The sequence below is a fragment of the Podarcis bocagei genome, assembly GCF_964188305.1.
Source record: "Podarcis bocagei genome assembly, chromosome: 6".
Lineage (NCBI taxonomy): Eukaryota > Metazoa > Chordata > Lepidosauria > Squamata > Lacertidae > Podarcis > Podarcis bocagei.
In genome coordinates this window covers 95,451,524-95,464,240 of record NC_138130.1, presented here as the reverse complement: position 1 = coordinate 95,464,240, position 12,717 = coordinate 95,451,524, and the positions used below count along the sequence as shown (strand labels likewise).

At 44.6% G+C, this 12,717-nt stretch overlaps 1 protein-coding gene across 1 annotated transcript in view; it reads right to left on the bottom strand.

Annotated features, from left to right (window-relative positions):
• The window catches only part of DLG2 (discs large MAGUK scaffold protein 2), a 907,935-nt gene that overhangs the window by 771,596 nt on the left and 123,622 nt on the right, over positions 1-12,717 (bottom strand). The window contains exon 5 of the mRNA XM_081196960.1: positions 4,193-4,291. Within this exon, the coding sequence (XP_081053086.1) occupies positions 4,193-4,291 (99 nt within the window). The remainder of the gene's footprint in view (positions 1-4,192; positions 4,292-12,717) is intronic.

The following is a 12,717-nucleotide window of genomic DNA, read 5'->3' as shown; positions in this document are numbered from 1 at the left end:
ACATTCAAGAATCACAAAGGTGTAGAAAAACAGAGGTTGCTGTCTTTGCTGCTACAACTGCATCCAGTGACTGAGAATAATTTACTGCTTATCAGTAGAGACCAAAATATGGTCACAGCAATGTAAATAAGGCATTAACATGCTAAACCTCCCATCTCACTGGGACATCTTCAATTAAGTGCATTTATTAAAGGGCAATAGGAAAGAAATAATATTTATCCTTGAACTAAAACACAAGCAGCAGTGACGAATAATCAGAATAAATAATTAGAACTATCAGCAGATTAAAGCATTCCTAGTCAGCTAATTGTGTTCAAAGAGCAGGACGTAATTGTTTGCAAAAGGCCTTTCAAACAGTGCTTTGGCTGCATGGACTCTGTTCTCAGCAGCCAAGCACAGCCAAACTGAGCAGGATTGTACCCTCTGCTCACCAGTTCTCCAATGAAGGGTTCGATCCTGCTGAGTGGAGGGGTGTGCTTTACCAGCACATTCCCCACAGGGAACACGCTGGCAAAGACGACCTCAAAAGGATTGTGAAAGGTCAATTCTGTTCAGTTTGGCTGTACACACCTGTTCCCCTGCTGTGGCCCTCTGGTTTTAAGAGGTTCAAAGTCTAGCGTTGGGCTACTTGAAAGCCCTTTTGCTTAGAACCTACATTAATCTTTAAAACTATGAAAATCAGAGGTTCACAGAGCAGTGTGGGGCTCTTTGCAAAAGCGCTTCAAACAGCCCCACACTGTGTTTTGAAGTCTTAAATACTGGAGGTTCAAAGACTGGCCCCACCCACCCATTAAATTTGGCCCTCTAGGGGTGGGGAGATAAGGATTTGGCCCACTTCTGCCAATGTATTTTTTTCTGCACCAACCTCCCCACCCCTTCTCCTTCTCAGTAACCAACACCACTCAGAACGGCAGGTGTGTACCACACACAAACATACCATGCCATCTACTAATGCCTAACATTTTCTGGATACAGATTTAATTGATCCTCTGCAATTAAAGTAATGCAAAATGCTCTAAACTGCCTTATTTCTGCATATTCCAAACAAAATGAAAGTAAATTAAAATAATAAATTATTTAATTAAAATAATGCAGAATGCTCTAAACTGCCTTATTTCTGTATATTCCAAAGAAAATGAGAGTTTGCGAAGATTTTGAAAACAGCACCCAGTTTCTTTGAGTGCTTCTTTTATAAATCCCTGGTTATCCATCACAGCACCTTCCTTGTGTCATTATTCTATCACCCATAATGAGACAGCTGTTTTGCTTCCACTACCTCTGTGCCCTCTTAGGATGAAGGAAACTACAGGTAACTGAATTATGTATGTAGTGGCAAAGACCTAAGAAGCATGCTGTACTTATAAGGCACTGTGTCGTTCCAAAGAGGCTCTCAACTCTTAAAGCAGCAATATGCTCTCCAGATCTGCACTTTAATTTCCATCCACTCTTCCTGGCAGAAGGAAGCTGACAGCATTTTTCAAAAAGAGCCACGTGCTCGTTTTAAATAGCTAACCAACCTCGTAAAACGACAGGCTGTTTTTCTAATAGCACATCATTAACATTCGAGCAACTTCACTTGCAGATATGTCCTGACAAATAGCTCTCTCCATAAGTGAGACAAAGGAGGAGACTTAGGGAATCCCACAGATTTCCTGGCCTTCTTCGAAAAGACCAACTGAAAAGTTGCATCTTTCCATCTGTCTCTGCAGCCGTAGTTAAACTAGAGGTAAATGACTTGCATGGGACGCGGGTGGCGCTGTGGGTTAAACCACTGAGCCTAGGGCTTGCCGATCAGAAGGTTGGCGGTTCGAATCCCCGCAACAGGGTGAGCTCCCACTAGTCACTCTTCTCCAGGATGAAGAGGAACCATGCTCGGTCCCTGCTCCTGCCAACCTAGCAGTTTGAAAGCAAGTCAAAGGGCAAGTAGATAAATAGGTACCGCTCCGGCAGGAAGGTAAATGGTGTTTCTGTGCGCTGCTCTGGTTAGCCAGAAGCAGCTTAGTCATGCTGGCCACATGACCCAGAAGCTGTACGCCGGCTCCCTCGGCCAATAAAGTGAGATGAGCACCACACCCCCAGAGTTGGTCACAACTGGACCTAACGGTCAGGGGTCCCTTTACCCTTTACCTTTATGCAGCAGTACAATTGTCCCTCTATGTTCTGAAGGTGGTATAGCCCCACAAGGATTACAGCACATGGTTTTTTTCCTGGATGTGTATATTGGCAAGAAATAAATTCACATTTTCCATGTTTTTTCACCTCCCTTTACTTTTTAGAAAAAGCATTTCATGACATTTGGGGGCTCGAATAAGCATTCCAAGCCCATCAGCTTCTATTTTCTTTTCCTTTTATTTCCAACTTGAGGATATTAAGAGGGAAAGCCCACATCATTTTTTAAATGTTATTTTGAGGGACGCCGAGAAGAGGGAGAAAGGAGCTAGAGAGCTGAAAACTTTTTACGGTCATATAAAAAAGGTGGGGGGAGAGGAGCCTGAGAGAATTGTCACAGCCAAGCTGTAAACCTGTGAAAATATTACATGAATTATAATAACAGAAAGCTTGACACACTTTAACTTTGTCCTGGCAGGCTGGAAGCCTATTATTTATTACAAAGTAGAACGGTAATGAAGAAAATTAACGATGTTAACCCATTTCTCCATTCAACTTCACTGCTGAGCCGCGAACAGCTATAACTATCATTACTTTGTCAATACAAAACTAATCTCGCCTCCCAGAGCTTTCAGCCTTCTCCTCCAGTTACCTAGAAACTGAGCCATAATTTGCTATGGGGAGCAAACAGAGCCTTAAAACCAAAGAGGCAGCTGCAAAATGATACTGCCCCGTCAATTAATCTTTCCCCAGGGATGCCACTATTCTGCCTGCTACATAGAGAGGCAGGCCATACATACTGCATCTATCAATGATCCCGGTCTCTTTTAAGGTGCTGCAGGAGAGCTTGTGGAACTACAGATGTAGCTGGACCCCAAATACCACCACACAGCCAATGGTCAGAGGTGGTCGTGGTTGCTGTGCTGTTGTTTGTTTTGTTTGTTTTGTTTGTTTTGTTTGTTTTGTTTGTTTTGTTTGTTTTGTTTGTTTGTTGTTATGTTTAGCTCCTTTCTCCCAGCCTGGGGTTCGCGGCAGCTTACATGTAAATACATTGGTTATGTGATACAGAGTAATTAAACCAAACTAGCTAAAACTGGGGACGTGGGTAGCGCTGTGGGCTAAACCACAGAGCCTAGGACTTGACGATCAGAAGGTCGGCGGTTCGAATCCCCGCGACGGGGTGAGCTCCCATTGCTCAGTCCCTGCTCCTGCCAACCTAGCAGTTCAAAAGCACGTCAAAGTGCAAGTAGATAAATAGGTACCACTCCGGCAGGAAGGTAAATGGCGTTTCCGTGCGCTGCTCTGGTTCGCCAGAAGCAGCTTAGTCATGCTGTCCACATGACCCAGAAGCTGTACGCTGGCTCCCTCGGCCAGTAAAGCGAGATGAGTGCCACAACCCCAGAGTCGGTCACGACTGGACCTAATGGTCAGGGGTCCCTTTACCTTTACTAGCTAAAACTGACAATCAAAACACATCTAGAAGCAGCAACTAAAATACAGTTTGCCCTGGAAGCAGCCCAATGGCCAGCATTGGCTGCACCTTAGTTTTCAAAGGCCCGTCTGAACAGGAAGGCCTTAGCCTGCCAGTGGAAGGATAGCAAAGAGAGAGCCAGTCTTGCCTCTCTTGGGAAGGAATTGAGGAATATGGGAGCAGCCACAGAAAAGGCTCTGCTTTCCTTTGGACCACATCAGCGAGGCTGAGAGGGGGGGGTCTTGGCATCAGGGCAGCCCAGGACCTCCATACACACTGCCCAAGCTTGTGCCCCAGGGAGGGGAGGTTACTTCAGTGCTGCTCACACAGTGGTTTGGCTTCACCCCCGGAGGCACACTCCATTGTCTCTCTGGACAGATGGATGCCAACAGCAACAACAAAATTCACACCGTGCATGATTTCATACTGCTGTACCATATCTCCCCATAGTTATATATATTTTTTTCTGCCAGGTGTCTTCATGTATCCTTCCCTGTTTCTTTGTGCGGACAAATGCGGAGAAAGAGATGGCATAGATACAGACAACTCTGGTCTGGCCCCTTTTCCACCACAACCATTGGGAGATTGCAAGCATATTGCAATCATTCTTACCTTTGCAGTTTTATCTGTGGAATGATTATCAGAAGATTGGTTCCCTTTATCCTGGTTTTCCCCTGATGCCCGTTGTTCTGGCCCATTTGAAGCTGCTGTCTAGAAATAGGAAGGAGGGGAGACATTTCAATAAAACGTTCACCAAGAAAGTAGTAGCACAAACAGAATATATTTCTGAGGGCCCTTCCAGGTGTCCTTAATATTATGCATTCGTGCCCTGTACTCCCTTGCCTGGAAGTAAGTTCTGTTGACTTCAGCGGGGCTTACTTCTGAGTAGTCATGCATGGGATCGCACTATTAAAGGTGAAAACTGCTGAGAGACTTATGCTTTGAGCCTGGAAGGATAACACACACACACTTATGCAACGGTCTGAGGACCGCACTGCCCTTGCTATATTTGAATACATTTTTCATAAACAACCATTTTGGGTGAATACTTATATGGACATTTTCATGGCTTATATTGACATATGTGTTTGAATTAAGATGGGTGTGTTGATGGTGACTATATTCTCAGCGTGAGCTGGTGGGGTTTTTCATCCGTTCTTTCTGTTTTTCTTTTCTTCGTTTGTTATTAAGCCAGCACTTTGGGAGCAAACTGGGAGCCAGTGTAGATCTTTAAACACTGGCAAGGTATTTGAAAGATTGGCAATGTCTACCTAGTCATATATCCATCTCTACCTTCTCCCGCCATCTCTCGCTTTTTTCCACCCGTTGTAAAGCATTCAGCTTGTGAAGACCTCCTGTATGAGTGATCCACCAACGGTTTAAATGGCAGTGGTTGACTAAATAATTATAATTTTCCTACATTCAATCAACGCTATAGAACGAAGCTCTGGCTGCATTTCACTTGGCTTCCCCCTCGTTCCCGGCCGTAATGAAAAAGCAGCACAATCTGACATTGAAAATGGCACATTCTGACAACATTAACAGCTTCATACATTAAGTAGCCCATAAAACTGCAGCAATATATTCAGATGGGCTCAGGAAGGTGCTTCTTAACCCCATATCCATGATTAAGGAAGAGCTTAGTCACAAATCACACCAGCATAGGTTTTGCAACCATCCTTCATTTATATAACAGGAAATAAAGATGTGCATTTGTGAACAATGCATTTGTGAACCACTCTGATGTTTGGTTTTACAATCAAGTGGTATAGAAATTTTAGGACTAGGACTTAACCTGCCTGGGTGACCCCCACTGCCTGGGATAAGGGGCAGATATTCCCACGCTGTGTCCAGGATTCCTGTAAGGGCTTTGTTTTATTCATTTTTTTACCTTCATAATTTGAAGGGAGCCACTGACATATCGGCCAGCCTTTTGTCTGGAAAAAACCCTACCCTGCACTTGTGTATCTCAGCAGTGGGTTTGGTTTTCTTCGGCTTGGTGCATCCCTAGTTGTCCAGGGATGATCTAGTATATTTTGCAAGGCCTCCCTGGAGGGTTTGCACCAAGCTGCTATTTGGATGCCTGTGAGCCATCTGTTAAAAACATATGGTCTAAATTTAAAATTGTCTGCAGACCATAAAAGGATCTTAACGTCTTCAGCAGGGCCAGCCTACCCATGAGGCAAAGTGAGGCAACTCCTTCCTGCAGCAGGATCCACAGGGACAGCAGATCCCAATGCCAACCTTTGTTCCCCCTCCAACTTCCTGGGAGTAGATCCCCGCTTTTTTCTTAGTGGGGAAGTGGCACTATTTTGTGGCTCACCCCCATTGCTAAAATGTCTTGGGCTTGCCCAAGGCTTTAGAGTCCCCAGTATCACCCAGTGCACACTCCAAAGCTGAGTGTACCTTCTGTAGCCTTGGAGCCCCTGCCCACGCCTGCTGTGACGTCACAGCAAATCAACCAATGGCACCAAGAGAGATGGAGCATGTTAAAACATGCTTGAGCCTAGATGGCCATTGGCTGCTTGACCCACCTCCCTCAATACCTTTGGTCAGAACCGCAGTCATCCTGAAGCTGAGGCTCCAATACTTTGGCCACCTCATGAGAAGAATCCCTGGAAAAGACCCTGATGTTGGGAAAGATGGAGGGCACAATGAGAAGGGGACGACAGAGGGCAAGATGGTTGGACAGTGTTCTCGAAGCTACCAGCATGAGTTTGACCAAACTGGGGGAGGCAGTGGAAGGCAGGAGTGCCTGGTGTGCTGTGGTCCATGGGGTCAGGAAGAGTCAGACACGACTAAACAACAAGAACAATACCAGCTACTGGAAATCAGAAGTGGGGAGAGTGGTATTGCACTCAGGTCTTGCTTGTGAGCTAACTATAGCCATCTGATTGGCCATTGTGAGAACATCGAGAGAACTTAGTGTTCCTGCAGTTGCAGATTAAATATGGATCTTTGGCACAATCTAGCAGGGCTCTTCTTAAGTTTTTGTTTTCTTCAATTTAATTTAAGGTAATCACAGTGACAGGCATCAATTTAAAATGTGCATATATTTATTGGAGCAGCATGGTTTTTACCGACTTCTAGGAAACATTTTGATCCTTTCAGCAGTCTATAAAATAGGTTGCTTTGATATACTGGCACATCCTGGTGACAACAGGAATCTGTCAATTAATCTATCATACTGATAATCAAAGGCTCCTAGAAGCACACGATGCTGGGAGATATTGACTTTTATTAAATTAACTGCTTGGGAAATAAATGCTGCTCCAATCATTAAAGCATTTAAAGAGCTACAGGGGAAAGTGCAAAATACATAACCACATGCGCCCAAGTCGCTAATTTCACAGAATATTAATGTAAATTAATTAATTAAGCAGATGTACAGCGACCACATGGCCTCCTGGGATGAACACAGAACACTGGGGAAGATGTGAATGCAAGAAAAAATAGTGAGTCACTCGCCTGTGTATAAGATTACAGGCTGCAAATGATCAATGGGAAGAAAAATATGCTTGGCTTAAGCATAATTCACTTTCAATAATTTCAAATTCTGGCTTGGTGTGGACAGAGGTGACTGTGCGGGTTCCAGAGAAAGAAATATTCAGAAACATTAATCTCCCTCTTTTTCCTCCCTCTGCCACACTCTTTTCTGTGGGAATTAGACTGCAGTTCCCATTTGCAGAGTATGTGGAAGACAGCCCTGGGTCTGTTGACCTTTTAGTTCTCTCCTCCCTCCTAGAAAACCACACAAGACACTCTTCATTTAAAGTTTAAATAACATATAACTTTTATTTAGTGTGCCTGCAGTTTCAGGTTAAATACCGTATTTTTCGCCCTATAGGGCGCACCGGCCCATATGGCGCAACTAGTTTTCAGGGGGGGAAATCAAGGGAAAAATATTACACCCCCCCCCCCCGCAGCTCTGGGAGCAGCAGACAGGCTGCAAGCAGCCTGTGCGCTACTCCAAGACCTTATTCCTGCTTTTGCGGGAGGTGGTGGAATTCCCCCACCTCCTAGAAAAGCCAGCAGAAGCCGCGCAGCCCCTTTAAAGAGTGTGTGGCTTTTGCCTGCTTTTGCGGGACGTGGGGGAATTCCCCCATCTCCCGCAAAAGCCCACAGGTGGGAGAAGGGACGGACTTGGCCAGTCCGTCCCTTCTCCCTCCTTGGGGAAAAGCCCCCAAGAACGGCGCGTTCTTTAAAGGCTGTGCGGCTTCTGCGGGCTTTTCGACCCAGCTTGTGGGGCTGGCGATGGGGGGAAGCGCTGCTTCCCCCCACCACCAGCCTCAAAGCCGGGGCGGAGAGTAGCGGGAAGGCGTTGCGTGCCTTCCCGCTGCCCCCCGATCCTCTGGGGCTGGCGATGGGGGGAAGCGCTGCTTTCCCCCACTGCCAGCCTCAAAGGGCAGACTCTTCTGGCTTCAGCAAAAGCAACGCGAAGCCTCCGCAGCCCAGGCTTCCTAGGCTTCGCGTTGCTATCGCTGAAGCCAAGGAGCCTGCATTCGCCCCATAGGACGCACACACATTTCCCCTTCATTTTTGGAGGGGGGAAAGTGCGTCCTATAGGGCGAAAAATGCGGTATATTTATAAGGTAGGTAGGTGGGTGTTTCTTTTTGTTCAGACCCTCCAAGTGTCCCTATTTTCCAGGGACAGTCCCAGATTTACAGAAGCCGTCCCGGTTTCTGATTTGATCCCAGAATGTCCCGGTTTTCGTTCCTATTCTCATCTGAGAAATGTTGAAGGGTCTGGAGTTACAGGATGCTCCCCACCGAGCCAAGGAGACAAGTAACTATACAATCTTGAAGGCAGCCCTGTATAGGGAAGGTTTTTTTAAAAAAAATGTTTAATGTTTTATTATGCTTTTATATACCGTATTTTTCCATGTATAAAACACCCATGTATAATTTGACACCACCCCCCCTTTTAAGCCCCAAATTAAGAAATAATTAATTGCAACATTCAGTGTATAAGATGACCCCTAATTTTAAACTTTAAAAATTTGGGGGGAAATATAGTCCTATACACAGAAAAATATAGTATGTTGGAAGCCGCCCAGAGTGGCTGGGGCAACCCAGTCAGGTGGACTGGGTATAAATAATAAAATTATTATTATTATTATTATTATTATTATTATTATTAGCCCATTAAATTAAGTCCTGCCCTCTGGGGCAGCAGAACACAAGTCTCTGCCTCCTTTTAAGTAAGATGCTGGAGGAGTAATCTGGGACCTTCAGATTGCCAAGCATGTGAATTACCACTAAGCTACGGTGTGCCCCTTCTCCAGAGGAAATACACTGCGAGAAGTGAGGTTATAGGGAACCAGGCAGAGGGCCTTCTCTGTAGTGGCACCCACCCTGTGGAACACCCTCCTTTCAGATGTCAAGGAAATAAACAACTATCTGACTTTTAGAAGACATCTGAAGGCAGCCCTGTTTAGGGAAGTTTGTAATGTTTGAAGTTTTATTCTGTTTTTAGTCCTCTTGGGAGCTGCCCAGAGCGGCTGGGGAAATCCAGTCAGATGGGCAGGATATAAGTAATTAAATCATTGTGGTGATGATGGTGGTGGTGGTGGTGGTGGTGATGTTTCCGTCTAGTTTCAGCTCAGAGACCACATCTCACATATGCAATAACCTTTCAATTACAGAGAATGCACCTTGATGGCCATCACCATTCCTGCCGTAAGTCCCAAGTTATGCTGTGAAAGTTTTGATTCCACCAACCCAAAAGGCCTTTCAGCCCATCAGGCAAAGGGCAGTGGGTTTACAGGAATGAAGATACTGGATGTGGGTGTATCAGGGTAAAAAAGAGAATGGTATCCAAGAAAGTACATCTTAAGATCTGCTCCTCCTAAGCGAAACTGGTATTATTAAACAAATCCCTCGAAGTCCAGAGGAAAAACAAAGGCAATTTGAAGCTCAGCTATGGCTTAATGGGTGTTCTTTGGCAACAGCATCCTGCAGTAGCTAAATTGCATTTAAGACAAGAGGGCAAATCAAGTGTCCTGCCATTATAGGCTGCCCACGTGGGGTTAGTCCAGATTTGCAAGAGGGCAAACAGTACCCAGCCTCTATCAGTACAAATGTAAGAAAGCAAAACCCTTAGCCAAGCCTAAGTAACTGGAAAGAAAATGATGGGGGGGGAGAGTAATTAGAAATAGTGAGTATGACTAATTATTTTAGACTGGATGCTATTGGGGCACTACTCTAATTAGCAAAGACAATGTTTGTGTTTCTTAGTTAGATCATGCTTTTTGAGCCTGGGTACATAAATCACGGCCTACGTATGCCAATTGCCATAACAACTTGATAACCCTTTTCCTCTTGTCATTTTTCATCACATCATTCTGCTTCCACCTCCATCCTCCTTTGTAGCCAGCAATCTTGTTGCTATGATAGGGCATTTCATAGCTTACTTTTGTGTTTGCTAGCTTCATAGTAGATCAGGGATGGTCCATTTGGTGCCTTCTAGATGGTTTGGACAACGTCCACGATCCTTGATCATGGACCATATTGGCTGTGTCTTATGGGGGTATTAGTCTGCAATAGAGGGCAGCACACAGCGTCTGTGGGTACCATATACCATGTGGCACCATAGGCTTAGCTATTGTAATGAAACGTTGGGACCTTGGGGGTGAAAGGAGAGTGTGGGATGAACGATAGCATCCACCTCAACACCACTGATGGGTGCAGTTGCTTGGTTAGGAATATGATTTCTTCCCCCCCCCCCCCAGTTCATAATGCACACTGCATTCCAAATTGAGCATCCTGGAGCATTTACAGCTCAGATAAACTGTAGAATTTTGGTCCTAGTACTCATGCTAATACTCGTGAGCAAGGGAATCTGGAACCGGACTAATTTGGCTCCAGTTTTATCCTATAAGCGTGGGTACTAAATTACTAAGGTATTGGCCACTAGGCTGATCATTTTGCCAATTCCAGTCATTAAGGTCCAGGTAGTTATAGCTCAGATCCAGTGAAATTCATCTGCCCCAGGTACAACAAAACATGTCTCTCACTTATCGGTCTCTACAGCCACAGCTGGCGCTGTATCCTTCCAAACGCTTGACTTCACCCCCAAAGGCACATTCCTCCACTGTTTCTCGAGACAGACAGATGCATATCACTAAACATATCGCAGAAAAAGCTCACTGTAGTTGCTTCATTGCTCATAAACATAACCTGCAGTCGGATTCCCAAGTGCTTCCTTTGAAATACTTCTATGGCTGCATTAAAATTCGATACCTCTAACGTGGCAGTGAATAGAACACCTTCTAAATATTATCACCTTTACTGTGGTACTCAGCAGGGCTGTTCTTTCTCTCTATGGCCATTTATTTGAGAAATGGAAGCTATAGCTGCAGGGATTAGATTAGATCCAGCGATTATGGGAGCAGAGATAAAGCAGAATACATAGCGACGCACGGACGATGCCGTATTGAAGCTGTCTCCTTGGTGAAATTGCCTATTGAGGGGAGGCCGTACTTTGCATGCAAAAGGTTCCAGGTTTAATTCCATGCATGTCCAGCTACGAAATGCTGAAGAGCGAATGCAGATCTGGGGCTGAGCTGATGGAAGATGTAGCCAAAAGAATATGCCAGTAGAAAGCACCAGGTTGGGAAAGCCTGGTATAGATAACACTGAATCTGATGGATTTTTGTCTTCTCTTTTTGCTTTTTAATGGTGTCAGGGAACTACCATCAGCTCAGAGGTGAGAGGTGGAAGGGCAGTTGGGATACAGGGAGCCTCCAAAGATCGTGAGAAGCAGCAATTCCTCCGCAGAGGAGGGAAGCCATGCCTCCAGTGGGGAAGGGATGCAGGGCTCGGAGGATGCAGGGGAGAGCCGCAGCACCGAACATGAGCAAAGCGGGGGGGAGGCAGGTCCCCCTTTGCCCATGCCCAGTCTGCGCAGTCGGTTTACGTGCAGAGAGGGGAGGCGTAGGATGGGGGTCAAGAGACTATTCTGCTGGGGAAATGAAATATACTCTGAGTCGAGAGTGGATTTCATGCTCTTTATTCAGCTCATAGTGGTGAGGAGGAATGAATGTCCCCTCAAAGTAGATGCTTTATATATATTATTTACACAATGGGCTGCACATGATTGGCTAATTCCGGAATTCTCCTGTAAGCCAATCAGGTTGTGGATTCACTTCCATCTGGAGCCGGATTGGATGGCTCCTGCAGACCAATCAGACTGCTGCATTGTTCTAGGACCAATCAGACTGCTGCATTTTGGATCCTATTCAACTCAGTACATAACAGGAAAGTTTAAGGACCGCCCACTCCCAGATTCTGCTAGTGACTGAGCAAGACATGGAATTGAGACGTTCTGCACTGTGAAAGTTTTTGCACCGATAATAAAGCCTTTGAAAAGACCAGTGGGGGTCTTGCCTGTTCGCTCTCGAGCAACCACGCCGGCACACAGAACAAATGGAATTTGCAGGTTCGACTGAAATTCTTTTCTACCTCCCCACTATCCTGAGACTGACATGAAGAAGAGTGGGTTTTAAATAAGCATGAGACAGTTTCCTCCTCCAGGTTTGGCTGATTCCAAAATAAACATACATTCATTGAGAAAATGCATACTGTGCCCTTTCCCCCAACCCCTGTGTTTGTTTGTTTGTTTGTTTGTTTGTTTGTTTTTAAAAAAACCCACCCTGGAATGCTTACAGCCAATTAAAAATTATAAAATCATTTAAATAATTAAAGAACCTCATATACCAATTAGCAAATATACTCCCCTGTAATGAACTATTTAAATCAGTTACAGCAGCTATTTTTTTATTTAAAAAATGACCTGTTTATATCCTTGTTTAGATAAATAGCTTTTTCAGTTTGTTTACTCTCAAATTGAATATTTAATTATCTGTAAGAACTGCAGATATCAGCAAAATGGAGCAGGTAATTTAGAGATATTACAAAAGATAAAGTTTGCAAGAAGTGTGGATTTAATTAGGCGGTAATCATTACAGTTTTTAATATGGGCTTATATTAATGCCATAAAAATTGCAGTCTTGCAATTTCATAGTGTACTTTACATGACCATTGACATATTTTTTAAAAAACCTTGTAGATATTTTGTTAACTTTGATCAGGTCTGTTTAGGGCATTTCTTTGAGGTCGTAACAGGTTATATGCAT